General features: G+C 39.4%; 1 protein-coding gene across 1 annotated transcript; it reads left to right on the plus strand.

Moving 5' to 3' along the window:
- The first annotated feature begins 1,953 nt into the window (after positions 1-1,953).
- On the plus strand, positions 1,954-2,948 carry LOC107793026 (germin-like protein subfamily 1 member 20). The gene is made up of 2 exons (XM_016615298.2): positions 1,954-2,132; positions 2,217-2,948. Exons 1-2 carry the CDS (start codon positions 2,009-2,011, stop codon positions 2,777-2,779), a joined length of 687 nt encoding a protein of 228 aa, XP_016470784.2. The 5' UTR covers positions 1,954-2,008; the 3' UTR covers positions 2,780-2,948.
- Positions 2,949-19,836: the final 16,888 nt, after the last annotated feature.

Consider the following 19,836-nt stretch of genomic DNA (forward strand, 5'->3'; position numbering starts at 1 on the left):
AGCAAGAGCAACCACATTCATCACCGATTCCGAGGCCTCAGGGTCGTCCTCGGGTAACATCAATAAATTAGATCTAGGATTTTTACTATGAGGAATTATTTCCTTCACCGTAGGGAACCCCTCATCCTCGAGGGCAGCAGAAGCGTTGTCGTCATAAAAAGGCACACGCACTGCCAGGAGAGCAAGATTAGATGTCGAACAGGAGCCGAAAGTTGAGTTTACCATAGTCTTGAAGGAGGATGTCTAAAGAACTGAATTTGGAAGAAGCGGTCACTAGAACCAGAGGAATGGGCACACAACGACGAAGCAGAATAGAGACTAGGGTTCAATATGGAAAATGAAAGAGAGAAACGCAGGGGATTCAATATCAGATAAAAGCAAAACAAACAAAAATGGCCTCAGATCCCTATTTATAAGTGTTCGAGCAGCAAAACCAATAAATCAAGCCATCATTATCCAGCACAGATATCGGAACGGCATAAGCATAAGAAATGACACAGAGTGTCGGGAAAACACGTAATAATGACACATGACGCCATTCGGAAAAGACGCATCCCCAAAGCTTGCAACTTACAAAAAGTCATGTTGCCACCTCGCCTATAGCACCGCTACCCAACTTGCTCGGCTGATTTCATCAACAATGACAAACAGAATCTGCTCACCAAGGGCGCCCGATCTCGGCCACTAACTAAATAGGCCAAAAACTTGCCCTTGAAATATTAAGCATAAAATGGCATTAATGAATGTCATCGGTCGAGCTCGCCTGAGCCATAGAGAGATTAATGATCGCGGTGTCGATATAAGTTGTGATCGAGATATCAATAAAGCGCTGTCAAAATGTCAACAAGGTTCGAGGTCGAGATCTATTATTAGTGTTAATTCTTGTAACGGCTAATTTGTCAGAATATGATATTAAAAAGGAGAATATTCTAGTGAATATTTCTGGTGTTTGTACTATTAGAGTTTTCTAAGAAAATGGGCCTATATATATAGAAAGAAGAGACAATGATAAGAGCATGTAATATTTTTCTAATAAGAAGACTTTTGAGAAGAAGACCCCCTTTCGGATAAAAACGCAAAGGCTACCTTTTTATAATGATTCTCGTTCATATTATTCACCACTTTTCCACCAAATCCAGGGATTGTTCATGCAAATCTTGGATCTATCTGTCATCCACCGTTGCCAGGCAGAATATTCACCGTGTCCATTCATTATCAGGTGAATCATTCTTTTTATTTACATAAATTCCATTTATTGACATTTATTGCTTGATATATCTCATTTAATGTTCTTGTTGCAAGAGTATTTCATATTTATTGTCATCAATCATATGCGAACTCAGTCCCATCTATCATGCATCCTTACGCTTACTATCTAGAGTCATTATCCTTAACTAGATTTGACCATTCATTGTATAAATTTAATAGTTTAATCGGAGATTATATTTCTTGGTCAAACGAAGGTAAGAAAGTATGGTTTGCCTGGCGGGTGGCGTTAGTTGGCCTGGGTGCCAGTCACGTCTAGGGGGTAGTTTGGGACATGACAAATAAATCAAGATAATTTTCAAACTTAACAAGGATATCAGTAATTTAGTAATTAATGTCAATGAAGATTTAGAATTAAATCATTTTCGATTATTGTGTACACATTATTTGGTCGCGTGTGCAATATATATAAGGCATCTCAGTCTACTTCTAGTGGGGGTTATATACGTTCTTTTTCTCTTCTTTTTTTTCCCTTAGGAAGTTTCTATCACATCTTAATTTCTCTACCTGCTAGGTAAATAATATATAGTCTTTGTAGTTGTTGAAGGAAACTTCAGTACTATGCGTTTAAAAAGTTTATTAATTGATGACTTGGTAATATAGAAGCTAATTCACAATTTGTTAAGGAAAAATTGACGGCCAATTCATCTATAAATAGGAAGCTTTACTTATTAAGTTTGTAAGAGATCAACAAAGGAAAGATCATTTAAATTGTTTCATAAGATAGTAGTTAATAGTAGAAATGGCTCTCAGAACATTGGTATTAACCATTGCAATAATGGCTTTGTTATCTTCAATGAGCCATGCATTTGATCCTAGTCCTTTGCAGGATATTTGTGTTGCTGTTGACGACTCCATGGCTGCTGGTATATGATCAAATAATTATTTTGAATGCAAAAATCAATCTGGTCTTAGCAATTTTTATGAAATTATTGAAACTTCCTTTGCAGTTTTTGTGAACGGAAAAATTTGCAAGGATCCAAAGCAGGTTATGGCAAATGATTTCTTTAAATCAGGTCTAAACATACCTGGAAATACCTCAAATCAACTTGGATCTGCTGTAACTGCTGTGAACGTCGGCAACTTACCTGGACTCAACACTCTGGGTATTTCATTAGCGCGCATTGATTATGCGCCATATGGTCTCAACCCACCTCATACACACCCCCGAGGAACTGAGATTCTTGCTGTCCTTGAGGGCACACTCTACGTTGGCTTTGTCCTTTCAAACCCTGGTCCAAATATGAAGAACAAGCTCTTTACCAAGATTTTAAATCCTGGAGATGTGTTCGTTTTCCCAATAGGTCTCATTCATTTTCAGTTTAATGTTGGAAAGACTAATGCCGTTGCATTTGCTGGACTCAGTAGTCAAAATCCAGGAGTCATCACTATTGCGAATGCAGTATTTGGTTCAGACCCACCAATCAATCCTGATGTTCTCGCGAAAGCATTCCAAGTTGACAACAAAGTTGTGGATTACCTCCAATCCCAATTCTGGTGGGATAACAACTAAAATAATAGAAAACTATATTAAGCTACAAATAGTTATGGTTATGTGAACTGCTTGTGTCACATAAATAAGTAATGTTGCCGACTGGTTTTCCTCTCCATTTTACTGTGATGTATTGGATGAGGATATGTTATGGCTTGTTATGGAATAAAATTAAGTCTCCTGTTTGTGATATTCATCTTTCTCTTTGGAAAGAAAAAAAAATCATTGCTTAGTTCTTGCGGGAGAGGTATGCTTACCATTCACTGTCACTATCCACTTTTTCTTTGCGTAAAGAAAGGCTACTTTATTTTTCACAATCTATACACCGACGCATAAAAGAAAATTTTATGTGAGATAGATAAGATCCATTCATCCTTAACTAGAGGTATCATGTTCGAGTCTTAGGAATGAAATAAATTTGGATAGGGAGCACTAGAAACACATGGAAAATAACAACTTAAGAGATAGTAAACTAAGCAAGTTAAAAATTGTTATTTAGATGTTGCTTATACATGTCGTGTTATTTCACGTTGTATTCTGCCAAAAAGAGTGCAATATTTTAACAGAGCACATGTATGACGATATCAATCAAATTTAAACAATACATATCTTTCTCAAGGCCTGCGTGCCTTTATAAGGCCTCGGCACTGAACAAAATCAGAAGAATGGAAGAAATGCAGTGGGGAATATATTTAAATCATGATAAGAAACACAATTTGCAGCAATCATGAGAGGTGTTGTCGGGAATTAGAATACAACAAATTAAGCATCTAATAACTATGTTGATATCTTATGTCATAAACTTGGTATACATACATACATACATACATATATATATATATATATATATATATATATATATATATATATATATATATATATATATATATATATATATATATTTACATCTCATATCATTTATTTGGCTTCATAGCCTGTTCTTTTCTTTTTTCTTTAAGCAAGTTATTTTTACTTGTCGATGAAATCTAAAGTCGAATATATGAAGTCCAAGCTTGATTCTCACATAAAATTCCTCGTTCAATGTTCATAGCCGCTAACTTCTCTCAAGCTTATTTCCCGAAGAAAAATAAACACTGTTGATATTCAATTTTTCCCTCATATTTTTAAATATAAATATATACTTTCAAAATAATGCATATACATCATAATTTTGATTTATAAGCATACACATGTATTTTTCATAATTTTTCATATTTTTTAAGACTTTAAACCAATTTATTCCTGCATTCTATTATATAAATATTCAATAATTACCCTCCAAATTATTTTTATGATGTTTAATCATCTAAACTTATCATTTATACCAATATGAGATTTTAAATATTTTCAGTGCATTTTTTATAATTACATTTGCATTTTAAGGCTAAATTGCATATTTTTGCAATACTAGCCCATATTTATGTATAATTACATTATTTATGCAAAAAATAAATTTTTATATTTTTATAATGTAATTTATTATTTTTAATTATTTTAGTGCACAATTAATATTTTTGTTATTTATTAATTACTTTTATAAATTATTATTTTATTTTGCTAAAATATTGGGCATTTAAAAACTAGCCTAAATCCTACCTATTTTTCGGACCAAGCAATGGCCCAAAACCTAATATCCCAGCCCAAATAACCCCCAGCCCAAATCAAATTAACCCAATCCCACAACCCGATCGCGACCCGTCCAAACCTAACCCGACCTAACTCCTTTCTAATCGTGGCCGTTGATCTTTGAGATCGACGGCCCACATCAACTCCCCTTTTTTATTACCCCAAACCCCCTAACCCTAACCTCATTCTCACCATCTGCCGCCCTCATATCCTCACCTCCCTTCTCCCTCTTAAGAACCCTAGCCGCCCCGCCCTCCCCCTCCTCTAAAATCTCTCTTAATCCCACAAAATATGGGATTCTATGGCGATTCTTTGCCATATACGGCCTCTCCCTGGTACTGGTTACTCTTCTATACTGCTTGCCTAAACATGGCAAGTTGATCTCATCAAGATCGAGCTAAAATCTGTTCAAATCCTTGACATTTCTCCTATTTCGTCTATATTCATCCTTTGTTCTATTATGGGTACGAATCTTTTTGTATTTTCTATCGATTCTTACTTACCCTAAAACTAGGGTTTTCAGATTTCTTCAAATCGGACCAAAATTGGTTCGATTCTCTGACTTCTAGTACTATTTGTGTCTATATTCATCCTATGTTACCGTTTCTGTGTATATTCCGTTGATATTTTCCTAAAAAAATTAGGGTTTACCGGCTTATTCTTCTAATTTTATTTTAAATTGATTTATGTATTTTTCTTTCCTTTTATGGTCTAATTATTTGTATTTCCTTACTTATGTGCTGATTTTGACCACTATATAAACCCATTCCCTTTCCCCTTTTTTGGACAGACGAAAAATCACTAAAAAAACTCACTAAAAATTGAGGTTTCTACTCTGTATTTGTTTACTATTCTATTCTGTTTGTCTCTTGGCTGGTTGAAAGCCAAGGCCACCTGATTTCTACTTTTTTGACCATCTCTTGGGTGTGAGCACTGCCCTGGGTTCTTGAAACCCTTGGGAACTTGACACATCTGAGACTCTGGGTCCTTACTGTTGTTCTTATCTTGTTTATTGAATAATCACTTGTTAGTTTCTAATCCCTCGAAATGTTTATTCTCTTATGTTAGCATGTTCTTTGAAACTACACAACTTAATGTATTTCTTTGACTCTTTTTTGCATAATTCTGCCTATGATTGTTAGCCTAATAATGTCTCTGCACCTAGCTTAGTTAGTTTGGAAAGAATGAAGCATGCTTAGTTGAGTATTGTTGATAATTCAAATGTTTTGTTTTGACTATATGGTCTAAACCATGTTTCTCTGTCTAATTCTGAACTTCTAATGGCCAATTGATGCTATTAACTTGCCCCCATTTTGTTTAAGACCTTACTCCAAATGTTGTATGCTCCTATGACTATTGTTGCCTTTATAAGTGTTCTTGCCATGACCAATATGTACCCCTAATGACTTGTGATCTTTTAAAACCAATTTCCTTTGATTAATACCCTTTATGATACCTGATCATGTTTGTGTTATACTGTCTAAACCTGAGTTAGTATAATCTGATCCATTAAGCCATAAACTGGTTACATTACTTGGTTTAACTAGCCTAATGCCCTTGCCTGTTAACTTTTCAATCCTAAAATCTTTGTCTCTTAGCACATGTCACCCTGCCGAGTGTGTTAATTTATTTTTGGAGTTCATTATGTGATTATCCTATAGTGTTTGCAAATGCTTTTCCAAACTTATTATCTTTATCACTTGTTACTAATTTTGGGGCTGGCTGAAAGCCAAAGCCCTTCCCCCTAAGTCTCCTCTATCAACCTCCTTAGTGTGAGCACTGCCCTGGGTTCTTGAAGCCCTTGGGAACTCTGACACACTAGGGTCCAGATTCTTTGCCACTTTTTCTAATTGCTCAACCTTGCCCCCTTTTTACCTACTAGATAAACCAGTTGGTTTGTGTAAATGATTGTTCACCTGAGACTTTTGATCAAGTTATGACTACTGGATGTAGGCCATTTTGTGGAAACAGAGGTTAGTTTTTTTGGGCTGTTGTGAAACTGTATGGATATGGTATTGAAGGCCTAGCCAGGCTGGGCATGCATTAGGCCTACCTTAGGCCCACTATAGCTATTCTGTAATTTTGTAATTTATTTCACTCATTGGGCTTGTAATAATGTTGTAATAACAATTGGGGTGTTAGTCAAATTGGGAAAATGGTTTATTCTCACTTTGCATGAACGGGTAGAAATCCTGCTCATATGTGTTGTTAGATAACCTGCCTATAAGACCTAAGTGTTTCATTCGCTTAATGTATTCTGTTTCTATATGTCTTGCTAGATATGCCTATAGGGAATAAAGTGATCAATATTTCAGTCTATGACCATAGGGTCATGTTAGCTTTATGCTCTACAAATTTGCACATTTAGAAATCATGCCTATAGGTATTAATTGATTAATGTGTTGTTGTTATAATTGCTCACTTAGAAAACATGCCTATAGGAGCTAAAATCAATTTCAATCGTTAATCGTAGAATCTTGCTTTAAGTGCTAAAATTGAACTTTCAACACTATTTCATTGCTTAACTCTGTCGCTATTAGAAAGCATGCCTATAGCATCAAACTGGGTAATTCTGAGTATTTTCAATAGTTATCACTGCCAACTACTGCGCAAATCACCTTGAAATCATGTCTATAGGTTTAACCACTTGTAATCTGTAATTTCAACAATCAGCTCGCAATACCAGATTCCCTAAAATGTATAGTTGTTCAGAAATCACGTCTATAAAGGTAGCATCTTGCATCTGAAACTGCCTGCATGTTTGAATCCCAAGGTCACATAGAAACCATGTCTATAGGGCCTAATGGTTTTAATTTGCCTCAATTCTGAAATTGTCTAACGCTTAATCTGAAAATTTGTTCGCGTGCATTTGTTGTCTAAGTGTTGAGGCTAACTTGAGCCCTTAATTGCTTTTATATGAGGTCCAACTTGTTTTGTATGTCGCCTAATTTTATCATTTCTGAGTAGCCTAAGCTAAGTCTAGAAACCATCTAAAATAGAGGTCCAGACGCCTCCTGGGCCATAGGCATGGGACGGGTAGTGCACGCATAGGGCACTGTTTAGAATCAACTAGTGCGCTTTAGGTAAATACTTAAAGATAGTAATCGGGTAGCAAGATATGATATTCTGTTCCCGCTGAATAATACGAGTAACACCCCACCTCGAAAGAGTTACGAAGTATTATTTATGTTGCACGGGGTGATCCTTTAGGCTAATAAACATAAGACCCCCCATCTTGTCTTTAAACCAATTATATGTGTTTAATCAAGGACTTTCTAATAATGATTTTTTTTCAAACTTCTTGTTTTTCGCTATGACTATTTGACTAATTCATATAATTCAAGTTCGGCCGGGACCCACAGTTGTGGACCTCGAAGAGTGCCTAACACCTTCTCATCGAGGTAATTTGAGCCCTTACCCGATCTTTGGTGACGCAAACTGGTTAAACCAGAGTTATTTGCAAATTGGTGCCCTAACGCACCTCAAACACGTTAGGTGGCAACTCTCTCTTTTAACACCCTTCCTTTAAAAGAGTTGTCACGTGTCGAAACCCGATTTTGTGAGAAAGAGGGGCACGACAGCATGGCGACTCTACTAGGGATATTTATTTTTAGGCTCTTACCATAGCGAACTTGGTCTATATGAATTAGTCTTCTCTGATAAGCGTGTCTTTGTTATTTTGCTGTTACATGAATATCCCGCTCCTGTTTCCCTTTTATTGCTACATGCACATCCTTTTCTCTATTTTTCTTTTATGTGAATTCATATTAATATGCAAATCTTTGCCTAATTTGGTTACAATATGCGTTTTCCCTTTATTTCCTAGTTATGTTCACTTGCTCGGAATCATTTTTTTTAAAATTCTTTATATCATGTCTTTCCCCATCCCTACCCTTTTGTTTGCTTTATTGTAATTCTTTCACACTGCGCGAACTAACTTTTTCATTGTTTTCCTTTCTTTCTATGCCTTTACGCTTTATTTAATACTGCGTTTATTATCTTCATCATGCAAAATACTTGACAACGTGTTGTTTTATCTTTACATAAAGCATGCTCCACATCATATTCCACTCGTGCGTAATAAATACCATAACGATGCTTGATGAGTGTCTGTGCTCTTCCTAAATCACCTTTTTAAATTTGGAAAGGCTTATTTGCGGTAAAACTAGTCGATCAGCGGTGCAATCGACGGTTCCGTGCCTTCCCCTCTCAAGTTGTCCACTTGAGGGTACCAGTCTAGACTCTTCTAGAAACCCCCACTCTAATATTAACTGTGCATGCATCATGTCTAAACCTAGTATGGATTAGAACGTTGTCCGCATAATAACTCTCTAAGGCAAGCCTTGTCCAAAGCCTGCCGGGATTTCCTTAAATCCCAATGGGTACAATCATGATATGTGGATTATTTGGAGAAAATGTGCCGATATGCTAATTATTAATGTGTAAATAGTCGAATCCGGAGAGGGGAAAAGGCTAACTTTATTTGTTTTGCAGAAATGAGGCACGAAGTCCCCAGGTTTGGCATGGTTCAAAGTATCCCACCTTTGTTGCTAGATTGGTGGGAAAATCTCTCGCTAAGTGACAAAAACCATGTGAAAAGAGTTCTCGGAAATTTACCTTCTTTGTTAGATATTCAGCCGAACAATGTATTAATTGAGGTTGCCACCATGTTCTGGGATGAGAAGAGGACCGTCTTTCGTTTTGGTGATATAGAAATGACTCCCCTTCTAGAGGAAATAAGAGGCTTTGCTGGGCTCCCATGGTTTAGCCCCTGGCTTGTTGGTACCGGAAAACCGCACTTCTCGAGGTTTCCTAAAAATGATAGGTTTCAAGAAGAATGATGAGTTAGTCTCTATGAAGAAATCTTACATACCATTCGATTTCTTTTATGAGCGTTATGGTCACAGCAAGTCATATCGTCTTTACCATGATGAATTTTCCATCATTTCTTTGGGTTGGACTCACCGCTGGGGTTTTGTATTCATTGTCTATTTTCTGGGGATGCTGATATTCCCGATACAAGGAGAAAGGATCCACACTCACCTAGCTATGGTCACTAAGACCCTAATGGAAGGAATTGAGGGGTATACTTACATTATTGTCCCAATGATCGTGGCTGAGATGTACCAGGCCTTAGACCGTTGCAAAAGGGGATATAGGCATTTCGAGGGTTGCAATCTGTTGCTGCAAATATGGTTGTTGGAACACCTTTAGAGAGGACAATACCGTCAAGAATTTCCGCGACGACCATGGAATGACCACATAGCTTATCACCATCCGAAGAGAATGACTTTTAACCCAGACAAGTTTGCGCAACCGGGAAATGTTATGAGCTGGGTACATTTCTTTAGCAATTTGACTGATGACAAGGTACATTGGATGTTTGAGTGATTCCCTAGCAGTGAATTCATCATCAGATCGAGATATGTTCCTCATCTAGTGCTAATCGGATTAAGGGGAATCTATCCTTATGCTCTTATCAGAGTCATAAGGCAAGCTGGGAGAAATAGGTTATACCACGAATTTCCAAAATGGTTTATTACAAAGAAGACTTCCAAGGGAATGCCATTCCATTCAAGTTCGAGGCACAACATATGTGGGGCATCAAAAGATTATTCTGGAGAAAGATGCCATCGATCCAGACATGTATCATGCCGGCTATGTGTACTTCTACCCATCATGGTTGGTCGATGACATAGCAGAAGTGGTCAAGCCAGGGGTAGATTTTAGAAATAGTGTCATAGACGACACTACTAAAGCACAAGTCAAATACAGGAGGTTGCGCAAAAGGGTCTTTGAAGCTGAGGCCAGGCATTTGGAACAACATGAAGTGGACATGGAAGCAATCAATGAATGGAGGGGAATCACTACTAAATCAACAGAAAGGTCGGATTATTTGGAGCAGGGTTTGACGGAACTTGAGGGAAAGATGAGGAAAAGGGTCTCGAATTATTAGAACGTAGAGGGAAATGAAGGAGGACATCTAGTAAGGGCGTATCTGCTATTGGACATGCGCGACCTGGGGAATCTGATTGACGGGGCTAAGAAGGCCAAGCTTGGAGAAGGTCCCTATGGGACTGAGTAGATTAGGAATGATGTTTTCTAGATTCGTTTTAGTATTTGATTGTAATAAGGCAAATGCCACTAGTGACTCTATATAATTATTGTCATTTTAGAAGAGATTTGGTCTATTTATCATATTAATGAAATGATGCAGTTATCGGCATTGAGTTTTCTCCAAAGCTATATGTCGCTAGGCCTACCTCGGGCACGATAAGGTCCCCAAATTAGGACGCGAATTTATAATTCTGTAATACGTGTTTAAATATCATAAATATCCTTTTAATACTCCTTACTTACTTGTTTACCTTTTGTTTTTCATCTTTCCTTTGTTTATTCCCATCCCCTAAGGTTGTTCGTGCATACTGACATCATCAGCATATCATACCAGATCTAGAGGTCCTCCACCTCCTCCTCCTCCAAGTGATCCCAAGAACAAAGGAAAAGCTAAGATGGACGATATGAGTGGTATCAGGAAAGACAACACTGCACACACCGAGAATGTCAAAACTTCCGATGGTCGAAGTACTCCGGCACAGAATGACTTGGTTTTACGGTTAGAGCAAAAGATACTGGAGTTACAAGGGGAACTTGAGCAGGTCCGTCACTTGGAAAACGTTTCCTTTACCTTGAATGTTCCCGACATCAACCAACAAAACGCCCAAAACCCAACACCTCCTCAAAACACATAAAACCAACACACGCAAAATCCTCCCGCACCTCATCAATATGCCATGCCTCCCCAAAATCCTAATCCTCCATCAGTACCAACTCCTCCATAGCATCATCATCATCCGACCCAGTACCCACAAACTACCACCTACAACACTCCTCAAAATGCACCACAACCTACTACTGATCCCCAAAACTCGACCAATGATCACCACTACACACAAATCCCTAGAGTCCTCCAAAGTAACCCCATATACATTGAAACCTTACCCCACTCTTCACAACAAACACCGTATATACCAGAATCTGCCGAGAAGGACCTGCTCATCAAGAACATGGCGGAAGAACTTAAGAAGCTTACAAGTCGAGTCTAGGGTATTGAAGGTGGGAAAGGCATCGAAGGTTTGAACTATAAGGATTTATGTATTCAATCGGACGTAGAACTGCCAGAGGGTTACAAACTTTCCGTAAGTATGCTACTCAGTGGAGATCAGAGGCTGGAAAAGTAAGGTCAGCAATGGAAGAAGAACAAATGAACAAATCTTTGTCCAGGCCCAAGATCCATAATATTATGAGAGGTTGATGGTTATTGAAAACCATAAATTCTCTGACATCATCAAATTGGGAGAAAGAATAGGGAATCAAAAGCGGGATGGTAACAAATTTTAAGGCACTCCAGGCTACGAACAAAGCCTTGTAGTCGGGGGGGATATCCAAAAAGAAGGAAGTAGGGACTATGATGGTAGCCCAAGGTCCGAAGTCTCCTCTCACATACCAAACACCTCCACCCACATATCAGCCTTCACCTCCTAGATATTAACAACCCGTTACCGCTTACCATACCTACAACACTCAGCCAGCATATTACCACTCACCACCAGCCCAACAAAACTGCCAAAAATCCAGGCCAAATTTCGACCATAGGCCACCCAGACAATACACTCCTATTACCGAACCTATTGACCAGTTGTATGAGAGATTGAAAGCTGCCGGTTATGTCACTCCCATTCGTGTTGTCGCCATGGAAAATTCCTCTCAATGGGTAATCCAAATAATACATGTGCCTACCATTCGGGCATGAAGGGTCACACTATTGATGAATGCCGCACTCTGAAGGATAAGATCCAAATGCTGATTGATACCAAAGTTATACAGGCAAAGGAGACTGCACGTAACGTCCGCAATAATCCCCTCTCGTATCACATGGGCGGGGGGTAAATGCGATAAAAACTGATGAAGAATGGGACCCAGAGGGGTCAATTGGGCTCATTGGAGAAGAGGATGATCCCAAAATGCCTCCAGTCACTCTCACACCTATTGTGGTACAGATACAATCACCGATTGAAGTTGAGGTAGCCTTACCAACTTCATTTGAGGTTGAAGTAACAACGCCCTCAGCCACGCCAACTCCGTTCGAAGTAGAAGTGACCACACCATTCACCATAACGGTAGCACCTAACCATCCTTTAATTCCAATGTTGTACCCTGGGACTATACTGCAGAAGCAAGAAGGAAAAGAAAGGGGAAAATGGAAGAAATTGGTGCATCACAAGGTATGACCAGAACTGGTAGGGTTTACACGCCTGAGCATTTTGGGGGGAACAAGTAAAGAAGCCACTTCTAGGCAGCCTATCATTGAAACCGGCCCGGATGATCTTTAGAGAAAGGTTCAAGCAATGGAGTATTCTGTGGTTGATCATTCTATCACTACTACAGAATTCTGAGGCACATAGGAATGTGTTGATGAAAGTGTTGAATGAGGCTTATGTACCCAACAACATTACCAGTGGAGAGATGGCCAACATGGTAGGACAAGTATTGGAAAGCCATAAGATCACTTTCCACAAAGATGAACTGCCGCCGGAAGGGTTGAGTCACAATAGGGCACTGTATATCATAGTGCAATGCAAAGACAAATTCATTGCCAACATCTTGATAGACGGGAGTTCAAGTCTCAACATCGACCCGTTGATTACTTTGAAGAGGTTAGGTAAAGGTTTGTATGGGATACGAGCAGGAACTATGAACGTAAAAACGTTCGATGGGTCTCAAAGGGTAACAATCGGAGAAACCAACCTCTGCTTACAAATGGGTACAACTTGGTTTGATGTTGAATTCCAAGTGCTCCATATATCTCCCTCATACAATATGCTATTGGGATGACCTTGGATACACGCCGCTGGGGTTGTAGCATCTACTCTGCATCAGGCTGTGAAGTTCGAATGGAATCATCAGGAGGTGATTATTCATGGAGACGGGAGTAACCCTATTTACACCAACCAGACTGTCCCAGTTGTGGAGAATAGAAGGAAGTTAGGGGGAGAGACTTACCATCGTATTAAGCATGTTAACGCGATCGAGAATGACAAATGGTGGAGTAGCAAAATAGAAAGCAAATTGGCATGGATAGGGATTGAATCCGGCAGAGGTCTTGGCAAGAATCTCCAAGGGATCACCAAACCAATACAATTAAAATGTCATGGCACGACCTTTGGACTGGGATATCAGTACACCTGGCACGAGTATCAGAATTGGTCGCCACCATGGTGTGGTCCTTATTACCCTCTTGAGCAGCCGATACCACATTTGAGCCAATCCTTCCATCAGGCTGATATGATGTGGGGATCCGAAGAAGATGAAGCGCTAGCTGGTTTAAGGAATCTATTCTTGGAAGAGGAAGACATGGACTGCAGTGTAATAGTTGAGGAGGAATAAGAAGAAGGCCTCGTCATCCAGACAGTGGAGAAGGGAGCTGTTCTCAGGAACTGGACTGCCACACCATCAAGGGTCCACCGAGTTCCGGGGTACCCAGGCTTCTAGTGTCATTTATTTTGAAATAAATTCTTATGAGCATTTTAAAAACATTTTCAGTATTTTGTTTTGAAACATTTGTTTGAATCATTAAAAAATCTCTTTTGTTTGACATCTTGAGAATTATCAATGGTTTGCTATTTTATTATTTATTACTATTCTCTACATTTTTCTCTCTACAACATTACCATTTCTTATCGTAATGGACCAACAACTGTGACATGTAATGAGATAACACAACATAAGGATAGTGATTCGAAAGAAATAGAAGAAGAGGATATAATACCTTTGGAAATTGTTAGAGAAGTTGAAGATTTTGAGAACAAGCCTAAGTCCAACCTAGACGAAACTGAGATAGTCAGCTTGGGAGATTCCGAAACAGTCAAAGAAACTCGCATAATCATTCACTCAGAACGTTCAAGCCAGATATGAGTTTGAAAACCAAAGACCGGCAAAGCAGAAGCTCAGAGAGTTCAAGCCATATATGAGTTTGAAAATCAAAGAAGAAGTCACCAAGCAGATCAAAGCTAAGGTTCTCAGAGTGGTTGAATATCCAACTTGGTTGGCTAACATCGTGCCAGTTCCGAAGAAGGATGGGAAAGTCAGAGTATGCATCGATTATCGGGACCTAAACAGAGCAAGTCCCAAAGATGATTTCCCGTTACCCAACATACACATGCTGATCGACAACTATGCCAAGCATGAATTACAATCCTTTGTGGATTGCTTCGCGGGATATCATCAGATCTAGATTGATGAAGAGGATGCTGAAAAGACAGCTTTTATTACACTGTGGGGGGTGTACTACTATAAAATGATACCGTTTGGTCAGAAAAATGATGAGGCCACTTATATGGGAGCCATGACAACTATTTTCCATGACATGATACACAAAGAGATAGAGGTATATGTGGATGACGTCATCATCAAATCCAAGAAGAGTACATATCACATAGAAGACTTGAGGAAATTCTTTGATCGACTTCGGAGGAACAATTTTAAATTGAATCCCACAAAATGTGCCTTCGGGGTCCCCGCAGGAAAGTTGTTAGGATTCATCGACAGCCACCGAGGAATTAAGCTAGACCCATCAAAGGTCAATGCTATCCAGGATTTGCCACCTCCAAAGAACAAGAAAGACGTGATGAGCTTCTTGGGACGTCTTAATTACATCAGTTGCTTTATAGCACAATCAACCGTGATCTGTGAGTCGATTTTCAAAATGTTAAAGAAGGATGCCGCAACCAGTTGGACTAAAGACTGCCAGAAAGCTTTTGAAAGGATCAAAGAATGTTTGTCCACACCGCCAGTCCTGGTCCCGCCAGAACGTGGTAGACCATTGCTACTCTATCTCTTCGTATTAGATGGGGCTTTCGGTTGTGTCTTGGGACAACATGATGAGACGTGAAGGAAAGAACATGCCATATACTATCTCAGTAATAAGTTCACACCCTACGAAGCACGGTATTCTTTGCTGGAACGCACCTGTTGTGCTTTGACCTGGATAGCCCAAAAATCGAGGCACTACTTTTGTTCCTATACCACATATATCATATCAGGGATTGATCCTCTGAAGTACATCTTCCAGAAACCCATGCCTACAGGGAAGCTGGCAAAATGGCAAGTATTTTTGAGTGAATTCGACATCGTCTATGTGACTCAGAAAGCGGTTAAGGGACAAGCATTAGTGTATCATCTTGCGAAAAATCCTATAGTAGGAGAATACAAACCACTAAAAACGTATTTTCCTGATGAAGAAGTATCATTCGTAGGAGAAGATATTGCCGAAGCCTACGGCCGATGGAGAATGTTTTTCAATGGAGCCGCAAACTTCAAAGGAGTGAGTATTGGAGCCTTTTTGGTGTCAGAAACAGGTCAACATTATCCGGTATCCGCAAAACTCAAATTTTCGTGCACCAATAATATGGCAGAATATGAGGCTTGCATATTGGGCTCAATTTGGCCGTTGACATGAATATCTAGGAATTACTAGTAATTGGTGATTTAGATCTTCTGGTACATCAGGTGCAGGGAGAATGGGCTACAAAGAATACCAAGATATTACCATATCTATATCATGTGCAAGAGATGATGAAGAGGTTCACGAAGATAGAGTTTAGACATGTCCCGAGAATCTAGAATGAGTTTGCAGACGCATTGGCCACTTTGTCCTCCATGATACAACATCCAGACAGGAATTTCATCGACCCAATTTCGGTAAGGATTCATAATCAGCCAGCTTACTGCGCTCATGTTGAAGAAGAAGCAGACGAGAACCCATGGTTCCATGATATCTAGGAGTATTTGGCAAAAGGATAGTACCCAGAGCATGCAAATCATACTAAAAAATGCACGCTCCGAATATTGTCCAACCATTTCTTCCAAAGAGGAGGAATTTTGTACAGAATGACTCCAAACCTAGGGTTATTATAGTGTGTTGACGCCAAGGAAGCTTCCAAACTTCTTGAAGAGATACACTCTGGAACTTGCGGACCACACATGAATGATTTTGTTTTAGCCAAGAAGATACTGAGGACATGTTATTTTTGGATGACTATGGAAACAGACTACATCAGGTATGTCCAGAAATGTCATCAGTGCCAAATACACGTAGATATGATACAGCTTCCACCAAATGAACTCAATACAACGAGTGTACCTTGGCCTTTTGCCGCTTGGGGAATGGACGTCATTGGACCAATCGAGGCCTCCGCTTCAAACGAGCACAGGTTTATTTTAGTGGCCATAGACTACTTCACAAAATGGGTCGAAGTTGCATCCTACAAAGCTGTAACCAAGAAAGCCATCGCTGATTTTGTCAGAGATCGTATTGTTTGCCGATTCAGGGTTCCAGAGTCTATCATCACTGATAACGCCGCCAATCTCAACAGTGACCTAATGAAAGCTATGTGTGAGACCTTCAAAATCAAGCACAAGAATTCCACAGCATACAGTCCTCAAATAAATGGAGCCATGGAGGTTGCAAACAAGAATATCAAGAATATACTGAGATAGATGGTAGACAACCACAAGAAATGGCACGAGAAGTTACCATTTTCCTTATTGGTGTACCGTACCATAGTCTGCACATCAACCGGAGCAACTCCCTATTTGCTGGTCTACGGTACCAAAGCTGTCATTCCCGTCGAGGTTGAAATTCCTTCTTTAAGAATTATACAAGAAGCTGAACTCAGTGATGCAGAATGGATAAGAAGACGCTATGAACAAATAGCACTCATTGACGGGAAAAGAATGAATGCAGTGTGTCATGGTCAACTCTATCAGAATAGGATGTCCAGAGCTTTCAACAAAATGGTCAAACCTAGACAGTTCGCACCAGGGCAGCTGGTACTAAAGCAAATCTTCCTGCATCAAGATGAAGCCAAAGGGAAATTTTTGCCCAATTGGCAAGGGCCTATATGGTTCACAAAGTACTAATAGGAGGAGCACTCATACTTGTAGAAATAGATGGAAAGGTTTTGCCAAAGCCTATCAATTCAGACGCAGTCAAAAGATATTATGTTTAGAATGCTCGCATTTCTTCATCTGATATAATTGAACTACACTCGACCTGATTCCCATTTAAGAGGGGATACGTAGGTAGCCATGTGGGTTCGGTCACAATTCAATAAAATTTTCATTTTTCCCACAACTAGAAACTGGGGCAGAATTTTGAGGAGGACCCTCAAAATTCCGGAGTAAGCCCAGCCAACATCATCATATGTAGAACGGTCAGAGAATCACTTAAGTAAACTGAGGCAGAATTTTGAGGACCCTCAAAATTCTAAGGAAGTCGCAATGTCTCTAAAGTATCATAGTCATTCGTTCATCTAATTTATCCGATATTGCATACTAATGTATTTTAAATAACTACATTCATCCTATGCACGCACATTTTCGAAAACTTTATTTTTATGAAAAGGCCAGATGCTACCCGTGGTAACTCAAGCATGACTTTGATACAGAGCAAAGCAAAGCAGGCAGGCGGAGGCACGAACCAACCTTCCCCAGTAAAACTCATAATTGTCCTTTGGATGCAGGAACAAGAAATATTCTCAAATTCGGGTACACCTCAGAATCACTATCTTCATAATGACAAAGCTGCCAAGCGCAAACACATTTCCAGCTAAGAAATACTCTTCTACTATGTATTATATGTTCATTGCATGAGACTAAGCATTGTCTCCATTTTGCATTAGGCTAAGCCTTGCCTCCTTAATTGTATAAGGCTAAGCACTGCCTTCCCCCGCATGAGACTAAGCATTGTCTCCGCCTTTGCATGAAGTTAAGCCCTGCCTCCTCAATTGCATAAGGCTAAGCACTGCCTTCCGCTGAATGGGAACCTCAGCAGTGATATATTCTGGGACTGCAGCAGTGGAAAACAGCAGGGCATGGCTGATCAGACTGACCATTTGGTGCAATCGGTGCAGATGGATCTGGGGCAGACTGGTCTGGGTCAAGTAACATGTCAAATGGCAAATCCCCAGCTGTCGCATGTTGGGTCACTTCCTTCCTTAGCTTATCAACTAATGTCTTGCTGGTCCGGGACTTCCTCATCTTCTCCACTTCCTTGGTCAACTCCTCAATAATTGACCCATGCTGTACCAGAGTGTCCATGATCAACTTCTGGTTGTCCAGAATCTTACGCATCTTCTCAACAAAATTAGTGGGGACCTATGGTGCCTCTATAGATGACTGCACTGCAACAGTACTAGATATCTCAGACAACTTTGAAGTAGATGTCTGCATCTAGTTGTTAAGACTCGCCAATGTATGGAAGACTCGCAAAGCAGATAATGGAGTTGTAGGCATGGGCACCGACCTCAGAGCTGTAGCAGGGGCTGCCCTGGAGACATGTATATCTTCTTCATAGCATTATGCTTGATGGGATTTGAAGATGGTGCAATATCAGTTATATGAATCAGGTGCAATATCAGTTATTTGAAGATGGTGCAATATCAGTTATCTGAATCAGGAATTGCATATATTGATAATATGTTGCTGACTAGTGAGCTTCAAAATTAGGGTTGAAAAGCCCTATAAAACCTTAGTCCAATAAATCTAGCAATTATAAATGTTATACAATGTTAGGATACAAGTATGAAGGGTACAAGGAGTTGTGTGGAAACATCTATAGTTTTCTTAGCGGACTTGTGTATATCTTGTTAGGGGTTGTCTTGATTTTCTTTATGTATATATGGTTTTCCTAACTCTTGAAGGAAAGGACAATATCTTTACCATAATTGGGTTTTCCTTCTTGTAGAAGGAAACTATATATCTACCATATTTGACTAGTCCTTTTTCTTGTAGGAAAAGGTTTGGAGTTCTATAAATTGAAAATCCGTCCTTCTCATTCAGTAGCATACACAATGTAGCCATATGTTGTTTGAGAGTCGTGTTTAGGGGGAGAACTTTACGAGACAAGTGTTAGTGTGTCACTTGTGTTTGCCTCTTCGTGAGGTTGTTCTCTTGATATTTTGTACTCTCTTTTTATATAGTGAATTGCTCATCTCCCCCCGTGGATGTAGGTCAATTGACCGAACCACGTTAAATATGTGTGTCTATTTTGGGTATATTTCTCTTTTATTTTCTGATTTATCATTGTTCAAGGTTTGCTTTACTAGCTCCCACATGACGCTTGTTATTTCGGTCATTACAAGTTGTATAAGAGCGAGGTTCAAGACAGGTTCATCTTGGCGGGTTCAGTCCTAGTCGCAACCTATTTGATGGTAATCATGACTTTTTATCTGTGAAATTTGACCGGAATGCTACTCACGTTGAGACAAACATTGTAGTGGAGATTTGGAGATGCGACTTGTTGAAGGATATGTGAAGAAGGTGGATCAGATTTATTTTGTCAGAAAATTCAGACCAAGGGGGAGAATTGTTAGGAGTTGTCCTGATTTTCT

The sequence above is a fragment of the Nicotiana tabacum genome, chromosome 19, assembly GCF_000715075.1.
Source record: "Nicotiana tabacum cultivar K326 chromosome 19, ASM71507v2, whole genome shotgun sequence".
Lineage (NCBI taxonomy): Eukaryota > Viridiplantae > Streptophyta > Magnoliopsida > Solanales > Solanaceae > Nicotiana > Nicotiana tabacum.